The sequence below is a fragment of the Caenorhabditis remanei genome, chromosome III, assembly GCF_010183535.1.
Source record: "Caenorhabditis remanei strain PX506 chromosome III, whole genome shotgun sequence".
Classification (NCBI taxonomy): domain Eukaryota; kingdom Metazoa; phylum Nematoda; class Chromadorea; order Rhabditida; family Rhabditidae; genus Caenorhabditis; species Caenorhabditis remanei.
In genome coordinates this window covers 17,261,350-17,271,986 of record NC_071330.1, presented here as the reverse complement: position 1 = coordinate 17,271,986, position 10,637 = coordinate 17,261,350, and the positions used below count along the sequence as shown (strand labels likewise).

General features: G+C 40.0%; 1 protein-coding gene across 1 annotated transcript; it reads right to left on the bottom strand.

Moving 5' to 3' along the window:
- Positions 1-1,383: 1,383 nt before the first annotated feature.
- GCK72_011798 (uncharacterized protein) lies at positions 1,384-6,401 on the bottom strand (the record flags this gene model as incomplete). Its single annotated transcript, XM_053728681.1, has 8 exons — positions 1,384-1,492; positions 1,721-1,816; positions 2,453-2,557; positions 2,605-2,894; positions 5,371-5,685; positions 5,754-5,957; positions 6,001-6,186; positions 6,372-6,401. The coding sequence occupies 8 exons, from the start codon at positions 6,399-6,401 to the stop codon at positions 1,384-1,386; spliced, it is 1,335 nt and encodes a 444-aa protein (XP_053588258.1).
- Between the last annotated feature and the right edge of the window lie 4,236 nt (positions 6,402-10,637).

The following is a 10,637-nucleotide window of genomic DNA, read 5'->3' as shown; positions in this document are numbered from 1 at the left end:
TCGGGATTGCCATCCAGGCGGCTTCGAGTTGCGCGAATTTTTGGTCCGCATTTGTGGCTCTAACTCCAGATAGTCGACGTTCGAGCTCTTCCCACATATGTTCAATCGGATTCAAGTCCGGACTTTGGCTTGGCCACTCCAGAAGATCCACACGACGACGTTGAAACCACGAGCGAACATGGAGAGAAGTATGCTTCGGATCGTTGTCTTGCTGGAAGACGTAAGCTCTGCCGACATTTTGAAGTGCCCATGGTCTCATCGTATTCTCCAAAATATCTTCATACTGGAATCGATCCATGATACCAACGATTCTTCGTAGAGGACCCATGCCTTGGCTGGAAAAACATCCCCAAACCATGCACGATCCACCCCCATGTTTGACTGTCGGTGTTTGATACTTGGGATCAAATCTGGTTCCAATCGGACGACGAATCCATGTGTTTCCGTCGCTGCCGAACAAATTGAACTTGGATTCGTCGGACCAGACGTGTTTTGCCCACTCCTGACGTCCCCAGCTCAAATGAGCTTTTGCCCACTCAACACGGCTTCTGCGATTCTTCTCACTGATGAACGGTTTTTTGACTGGACGCCTTCCATGAAGTCCTTGAGCTTGGAGACGTCTTCGGATTGTTCTTCTGGATGGTACTGGTTCATTCGGAGAAGTCACGACGACTTGGATGTCCGTTGAGGTCCTACGAGGATCCTCTCTTGACGCTCGGATGATGTTGCGATCCATCACATGGGTGGTTTTTCGAGGTCTTCCTGGGTGTTTTGCCAGCTCAAACGTGTTCTAAACGTTTGTATGATTTAAACAAGTGTTTTTTAACATTTACCTGATCAAGACACCTCTTGATAAGTTTACGGATTCCTGAAGGTGAGCACTGAAACTGAGCAGCAAGCATCTTGGTTGACTGTCCATTCAGATGACCACGAAAGATGGCGGTCTTGACAGAAAGCGGGAAGTTCTTGTTGTTTGTTGGTCTAGTCATACCTAAACATCAACTTTCAAGTCAGAACATGCACTTTGGACTTTTCAGAAAAACACAAATAATTAAAAACTGGAAAAAGTGAAAAACGTGAAAAAGTGAAAATATCGAAAAATCGAAAAAAACGCTAAAAATTTTTTATTGGATGATGCAATTTCTGTCTGCAATCTTGCGTATAGATGCTTACCGTAGGCTGAAAAATTTTCAGATCAATCGGATAACTAATAAAAAAGTTATGCTGAAAAAACCAAAAGGGGATAGAATTATGGCCAGCACTGTACTTCATCTGTTTCTCCTCATAATTCACAATTTTTTTCCCCAATTTCTCGATTTCCTTGTCACGAGTGTCTATTTCTCTAAAAATTCAAGTTGGAAGTGCGCTCTACCGAAAATATTCTTACGATTTGGTTCTATCATTGGAATGCTTCAATTGGCTTCTGAATGAAGCATTCTCTCGCATCAAACGCTCATTTTCGAGGACAGTTTTCGAATGAACCGATTCATTTCTGAAATTAGAAAATTGAGTTGTCAATGGAGCGCGTTTGCAACAGAAAATGTTAAAATTCGCGAATTCTTGTGTTTTTGATTGATTTTTGTCATTTTCAAGTATATTTCTACAAAATCGGAACAAAAAACTAGAAACATCGGTTAAAACTTTCAAAATCAAAAACTTTTTCTGTAAAAACTCTTTCTGATAGCTGCAACAGCGCTCTACCGAACTCTTTCATTCTCACCTCGTTCTCTCTTCAATCAACTCCTTTTCTCTATCTGCATGTCTCACAATGTCTATCTTCCATGCCTGTTCAGTTTTCTCATGAGCCAAAGCGTCTCTGAAAAAATAATTATTGTCAATAGAGCGCGTTTGCAAAAAGTTGAAGACAATTTCACAGAAAATGAAAATCAGAAAATTCGATGCGCAACAGGTATGTGCCTGAGTGGCGTTGAGCGCCTCGCATTTCTTCAAAGTGGGATGAAAAACCTCGAAAATGCGAAAAGAGAGAGTGGGTAAAAGTGAGAGACGATATCTGGCCAATCTCGCGGCTGATTGGCTGATTGGAAGGGGCGGAGTCTCTCACTGAACGCTGATTGGTCGCTTGAGATTAAGCATGAGCAATATTCGCATTTTTGCCGTGGCCGAAGCGGAAACTAGTCCCCCTCGCCAGACATCGTCTCTCGATTTTACACACTCTCTCTCTTTTCGCGTTTTCGGACACTTTTGATTTTCTCAGCGCCCAAAGCGCCTCTATAGGCACATCCCTGATGCGCAATTCGTCGAGGAATCGATTTCGGGTGTTTTGACGGATTTTTGTTATTTTGGTGTCAGTTTAGATGAAATTAATAACAAAAACTAGAAAAATTGATTTGAGAACAACTAAAAACGGTCGAAAACCAACAAAATCGCTATTTTTGTGATAAAAAAATCTCCTAGCACGTTGAGAACCGGCTCTACCGAAATTTGAGCTCACCTCTGTCTCTCCTCAATCAACTCTTTTTCTCGAGCTTCCAAATCCACAATTCTCTCCTCCAACTCCTTGAATCCCTTCACTGTTTTCTCATGAATCAGAGCGTCGCTGAAAACTGTTTATTATTATCAATAGAGCGCGTTTTCTAGACAAACCGTTTGAAATTCACAATTTCCTCCTCTTTTTTCATCAATTTTGGTCTCAGGCTCTCTACTTTCGATTCAGATTCTTTATTCACGTCACTAGTGATTCTATCGATATTATCGCCAATTTTGATTTTTTGTTCCTGATCGGTATCGATTTGTTCGCTATCTTTCAGCATTTTTGTTTCCATTTCCTCGGTTTTCGGTGTCAAAACCGGCTTAATTCTCTCAGGAATCGGTATGTCCGTCAGCCACGAGGAAACCGTGACATCCCCTTTTTGGTGGTAGAGGAAGATTCTCAGCTGGAAATTATAGATTTAGGAGGAAATAAGTGCTCAGAATCATCAGACTTATCAAATATCGGGCCGGCCCGGATTCAAAAAATGGGTACTCATTTTTTTACAAAATTTTTATGAAAATTTTCGGAAATTTGGAGTAAAAGTGTGCTTTAATTATTATACATATTCAGCTTTTGATTAAGTTTTTAATTTTCAGTCGGAGATTATACTTTTTCAAAAAAATTTCGAAGGGCCGTGCGAAAATATTTATGATTTCGGCCCGGCCCGGCCCGTGACAAATCTGAGAATTACGATTTTTGTAGAATCACAATACGCGAATTTTCAGTCGGGTGTCATGCCCCGTAACGTTCTTTGAGTTCCTCTGACGTAAACACTTATTCTAGCATCTTCCATATAGTGACCAGCTCCCGGTACTAACTGATAAGACATTTGTATTTAACCTCTGCCACCGACCAGTCTTGGTCGGTTCTCTTATCTATGTTTATTGGACATAATGATGTCTAACTGACACTGAATAAAGATGATGATACCGCTACACTAAAGGCATAAGAATCTCTATATAACATGGAGGTACCACCTTCGCCATGAGTATACTGCTCATGGTGAACAAGGGTGCAGAGTTCGAAGCCTGATTCTGAAATGACGAGTTCTTCTTTTCAATTCTGACCAATTGCAAGGCTACCAAAGAGTACCCGATAGCAAATTGCTTGGTTTGAAAAAGAAAAAGAATATTCCACCTGTGACAGTATCTTCTCCATTCTCTACTGTTAGAGCTGGTAAATTTTCAAAAACTACCTCTAATGCAAAAGTCAACCAATTGGCCGCTTTTGTAAGAGCTAGTGAACTAAGAAATCATTTCATAATCGAAATATCTTATTAGTCCACCACTCAAAAGTATTCAGAGTGAAGCTAGACATCCGAAATGCTTGTTATCAAAGCAAAGACTTTGATAGGAATGACATCAAGCTCGTTCAACATGATTCTGTTCTCTTCGTGCCCAGAAAAATAGTTGAAATGAAATGAGGCGAAGCTTGAAGAAAGAAGCTCGTTACTCTGTAAAAAAGCTTATCAATGAATGATAAGTAAGGAGAATCATGTCGTATTGAAATATTTTGAAATTCATAATTTTGAGAGAATTCAATCCACATCAGAGAAGAGAACAATTGGTTTTAGTTGTCATGCTCAAAGAAGATGATAACGGTAAATACCTGATGTGGCGAGTAAGATCGAAACTCTTTTCAAAAAACGAGCCAAGATTTCGAGTACGGAAAAGTTACGTTTAAAGAACTAGATGAGATATGCAATGATGTTTTCTATCGGAAAACAAATCATTGGGAACCAGACCGAAAAAAAGGTAACCGTTTAATACCCCCATAAAAGGTGTAAGACGGACCTTGCCCAACTGAATTCTGCCTTAAAAGTCAAAATTCAGTAAAGACAGATCAGCAGTTAGAATATGATTGTCGACCATTCAGTCTTAGCAAGCAAAGTATTTCAATTCATTCATCCATCGAGATGAAATCTTTGAAAACAAAACTTGCAAACGTAAGACGTGCTATTGGCAAGTCATGAATTCTCTCTGACTGATAACAAAGAAATGACGGCACGAAACGCTGAATTTGTATTTTACAACTTTGGCAAACAGTGGCATCATTGCGGTCACCACAATGGCTCGATTCAACGTGACACTACAGACAAGATCATTGGCGTTTTCAACAACATCTGGAACTTGTGTCAAGGAGTCATTGCTACATTGGATCATTAACAACGACAAGAGGCAGGATGGTTTGTAATCGGAAGCTGAGGATCACAACAACATCATGGTTTGGAGACGGATTGAAACTACAGAAGTTGGAAATGGAAATGGACTCATATTGGACAATGACATCTACATCAACTACTTCTACCGCTACATCAGATGAATTACTTACTTAAAATATTGTATTACTTATCCCCTATAGCTTTTTTTATTTTTGAGTCGCTCGGGACGAGCTTTCCCAAAAGAAGGGGGATGTCATGCCCCGTAACGTTCTTTGAGTTCCTCTGACGTAAACACTTATTCTAGCATCTTCCATATAGTGACCAGCTCCCGGTACTAACTGATAAGACATTTGTATTTAACCTCTGCCACCGACCAGTCTTGGTCGGTTCTCTTATCTATGTTTATTGGACATAATGATGTCTAACTGACACTGAATAAAGATGATGATACCGCTACACTAAAGGCATAAGAATCTCTATATAACACGGGAAACTGCTATAAGTGGTCGTGACTGAACTTTTTCCGTTGGATTTCTAGTCCAGCGATTTCAAGCCTGGATGTTCTTCCACCCGACGAAACTGGCGAAGAGGAAGAATTGATTTTTGGCATTTTGAGGTATCATAACTCATTTTAGACGCATTTTCAGACATGAAACCAAAAGAAATTCATATTTTTCCACAAGCTTCAAATTTTTCTACAACCGCGCTCCAATCTCACCTCTGGAACTCGATTAAAAATACATCGTAACTGACAAATCTCCACAGCATCATACAGATCACAAGTCCTCAGATATCGTCCTATTTTCACCTCCATCACGTGTGTATAGGCGATTTCTGCGTGATCCGAAATTTCAGGAAAATGTTTTTCGAGTCCCAAATGTTTCAACTCATTCTTGAGATTTTGCACAGTGAATCCATCTTTTTTCGCATTTCGAACATCTTTAGGTGGTGGAGATGGCGGGGATGAATAGGCGGCGTTTATTGATTTTTTGAGATCATTGAAAACACGAAGATTGATGAAATATTGATTGTTCTGGAAGTGAAATCATAGAATTTTTGAATTATAGACATGAGGCAATCGCGCTCTATTGAGAAACTAACTAAATTTGAATCGAAAACCGAAAGAATTTGCCGAAACAACGATAGCGGCCATTCCTCAACGTATTGGAACAACTTGATTCCGAAAATGATTTCTCTGAGTAATTCGAACAAAGCATCCACGGCGAGCACACAGAACTCTTCATTCTCCACCAATCGAATCGGCACTGCCTTGTGTTTCGTACGACGGATTGGCGTGCAAATGAACTGAAATTGGATTTGACTCCGCCCACTTTTAAGCAGAGCTTACCTCAATTCGATCAATATGATCCTTATATTTCTCAAACACCTCCTTCATCTGAATAGTCTCATATCCATAATCAACTCTTTCCATATAATTCGAATTCGGATCGATTGCTTTCAACAACTCTGATTTTATAACAAACTGCCATCCATCCTCAAATAATCTAACGACGATTGGCGGTGATGGATTTGTCTGGAATATAACATTGTAAGAAATCTAACTTTAGTCTCGGCACCAGTCATTTCGGCACCGTTGAAAAACGAGTAACATTTGTCTTAAAAAGGAGGTTGAAAGGAGGTTTGTCTTTTTGGTACTAATCTGACATCCGGGGTTCGATTCTTGGTGCTGGTAAATCTTTTTTTATTTTGATTTCTCACATTTTTTTTATTTAAGCTAGTTAGAACCATTATTGCGAGGAAAATAGGAATAACTCTTGATCAAACGACTTGTACGTGAATCAAATCAAATGATGATAATTTGAATCTTCAAGAAAACCGCTTCTGGAATACGGAGAAACTTTTCTCAAGGCTACGAAATAAGAAATGGTTTTTAAAACATGTGCAAATCTTTTGATCAACAGTTATTCCTACTTTCCTCGCAACCCAGGGGTGCGAGGCGTAAGGTCCGCAACGAAAAGTTTTGAATTTACCGACCGAGTGGCAATGCGTGTGCGTCGCGTTTTACACTGAAAGATACGACAAACACACGCTAAACTTGAACTTGACACTCAGCCAAGTCCTTTTTTGGCACCGTGCCAAGCGCTGAGCGACGGAGCGCGTTTAAGAGACCTTGCGTCGCGCACCCCTGTGTCGCAATAATGCTTTTAACTAGCTTAAATGAAGGAAAAACGTCAGAAATCAAAATTAAAGCAGATTTGTCAGCACTAAGAGTCTAACCATGGGTGTAAGGTTTGTACCAAAAAGAGAAAAGTAGGTATGAAACACTTTTCCAAGCACCCGATGTCGATCCCTGCACCCTTGAAACAATAATTCATCCTCCGTTTTGACACAAATGTTACTCGTTTTTCAACGGTGCCGAAATGACTGGTGCCGAGACTAAAGTTAGATTTCTTACAATGTTATATTCCAGACAAATCCATCACCGCCAATCGTCGTTAGATTATTTGAGGATGGATGGCAGTTTGTTAAATACCGAACTACACAAGTGAATTTAGTCACAGGCACTCACGTTTAGAGAACAGGATAATTCCGAAGAACCACCCTGAACATCACATTGGAGAAACCCGTATTTCAAAATGTATTTTATTGACTTACTATCTAATTAATACCGAACTACACAAGTGAATTTAGTCACAGGCACTCACGTTTAGAGAACAGGATAATTCCGAAGAACCACCCTGAACATCACATTGGAGAAACCCGTATTTCAAAATGTATTTTATTGACTTACTATCTAATTAATACCGAACTACACAAGTGAATTTAGTCACAGGCACTCACGTTTAGAGAACAGGATAATTCCGAAGAACCACCCTGAACATCACATTGGAGAAACCCGTATTTCAAAATGTATTTTATTGACTTACTATCTAATTAATACCGAACTACACAAGTGAATTTAGTCACAGGCACTCACGTTTAGAGAACAGGATAATTCCGAAGAACCACCCTGAACATCACATTGGAGAAACCCGTGTTTCAAAATGTATTTTATTGACTTACTATCTAATTAATACCGAACTACACAAGTGAATTTAGTCACAGGCACTCACGTTTAGAGAACAGGATAATTCCGAAGAACCACCCTGAACATCACATTGGAGAAACCCGTGTTTCAAAATGTATTTTATTGACTTACTATCTAATTAATACCGAACTACACAAGTGAATTTAGTCACAGGCACTCACGTTTAGAGAACAGGATAATTCCGAAGAACCACCCTGAACATCACATTGGAGAAACCCGTATTTCAAAATGTATTTTATTGACTTACTATCTAATTAATACCGAACTACACAAGTGAATTTAGTCACAGGCACTCACGTTTAGAGAACAGGATAATTCCGAAGAACCACCCTGAACATCACATTGGAGAAACCCGTATTTCAAAATGTATTTTATTGACTTACTATCTAATTAATACCGAACTACACAAGTGAATTTAGTCACAGGCACTCACGTTTAGAGAACAGGATAATTCCGAAGAACCACCCTGAACATCACATTGGAGAAACCCGTGTTTCAAAATGTATTTTATTGACTTACTATCTAATTAATACCGAACTACACAAGTGAATTTAGTCACAGGCACTCACGTTTAGAGAACAGGATAATTCCGAAGAACCACCCTGAACATCACATTGGAGAAACCCGTATTTCAAAATGTATTTTATTGACTTACTATCTAATTAATACCGAACTACACAAGTGAATTTAGTCACAGGCACTCACGTTTAGAGAACAGGATAATTCCGAAGAACCACCCTGAACATCACATTGGAGAAACCCGTATTTCAAAATGTATTTTATTGACTGACTATCTAATTAATACCGAACTACACAAGTGAATTTAGTCACAGGCACTCACGTTTAGAGAACAGGATAATTCCGAAGAACCACCCTGAACATCACATTGGAGAAACCCGTATTTCAAAATGTAAACTATTGGCAGAGTATCTAATTAATACCGAACTACACAAGTGAATTTAGTCACAGGCACTCACGTTTAGAGAACAGGATAATTCCGAAGAACCACCCTGAACATCACATTGGAGAAACCCGTGTTTCAAAATGTATTTTATTGACTGACTATCTAATTAATACCGAACTACACAAGTGAATTTAGTCACAGGCACTCACGTTTAGAGAACAGGATAATTCCGAAGAACCACCCTGAACATCACATTGGAGAAACCCGTGTTTCAAAATGTAAACTATTGGCAGAGTATCTAATTAATACCGAACTACACAAGTGAATTTAGTCACAGGCACTCACGGTTAGAGAACAGGATAATTCCGAAGAACCACCCTGAACATCACATTGGAGAAACCCGTGTTTCAAAATGTATTTTATTGACTGACTATCTAATTAATACCGAACTACACAAGTGAATTTAGTCACAGGCACTCACGTTTAGAGAACAGGATAATTCCGAAGAACCACCCTGAACATCACATTGGAGAAACCCGTGTTTCAAAATGTAAACTATTGGCAGAGTATCTAATTAATACCGAACTACACAAGTGAATTTAGTCACAGGCACTCACGGTTAGAGAACAGGATAATTCCGAAGAACCACCCTGAACATCACATTGGAGAAACCCGTGTTTCAAAATGTATTTTATTGACTGACTATCTAATTAATACCGAACTACACAAGTGAATTTAGTCACAGGCACTCACGGTTAGAGAACAGGATAATTCCGAAGAACCACCCTGAACATCACATTGGAGAAACCCGTGTTTCAAAATGTATTTTATTGACTGACTATCTAATTAATACTGTAGCCAAGGTTCCCCCTTCGGTTACCCCCTTACTTGGCTACCAAAGGCAATCCGACGGTCCCCTCTGGTTTTCCCCACAAAACTAGGACCATCGGAGCCTTTAATTACATCTTATTCAATCTGTTTATTAACAATGTCACTATTATCGTCGTTATTTCCAGTTATCTGGTTTATATTAAATTATTCTAAATTATTCTAATTCAAATTACCGCCCAAAAGGCTCAAAACTCCGCAATTGCGCTCCAATAAACCCAACACCTCTCCATTCTCCCACTCTCTCTCCCACGTGCGCAATGCCGTCACTCGCGTGCGGTCGCGTCGCGTGGTCTTGCTCAGTCTTATCTTTTTAGGCCAGACTAAAGCAGTGTTCATTCTGGCAGCTTGAGGACGGTCGGCTCTCGACCGTCTCCGTTCGGTTTTCCCTCGAACGTCCCGCAGAATGTAGTTGAGGTGGTCAGATGCCAGCACTATACGTTTTCCGTGCCATCTGTACCGAGCGCGCGTTAGAGTCCAGGCATTCACCCGGTTTTTGGGACTTTCAGTCTCTTTTTCCCGCCGTATCAGTTCCCGCCGCGTTCGTCGTCCATTTCGTCGCCTCTTCTGCTCCTTTGGACACGACGCTCAGCACAAATTCCTTTAATTTACCCTTTCTCTATATTTTGGTATTATCGAGGAGAAATCCGAGATAAAAGGTTCAATAAACGGGTCACTGATACACTTGTGTTCTTTCTTACACCGCTTATCTCACATGTATGCCGCTTACACATTATTTGGGATGATTCTTATTTCCCCTGAGATTGCAGTTAGTCTCCGACCGCTAACTTTCGCTGCCCTCTCAACATGGTGCATCGACCGTTCAATACTTGTATTGATTGGCTGTGATTTTCCGTTTTTATCGATTTTTAACCGTTCTCTTCCATCGTTGAACGTATTTTGGTCCCGCCGCTGATGGAGTAGTCGTTTTTTGTGACTCTCGTGTCGCAAAACTCCAGGCGTAACGGAGTAGTCGTTTTTTGTGACCGCTATGGCACAAAACTCCGGAAAAAAACCAAAAAATTCTATATAATCGATTTTTCGATCGGAAATCATTATACGAACCGTGTCGGCGTCCCAAAAATTCAATTTAAGGCATGTGAGTGGGCGATAGTATGTTAGAATGCTATTTTATACCCTGAAA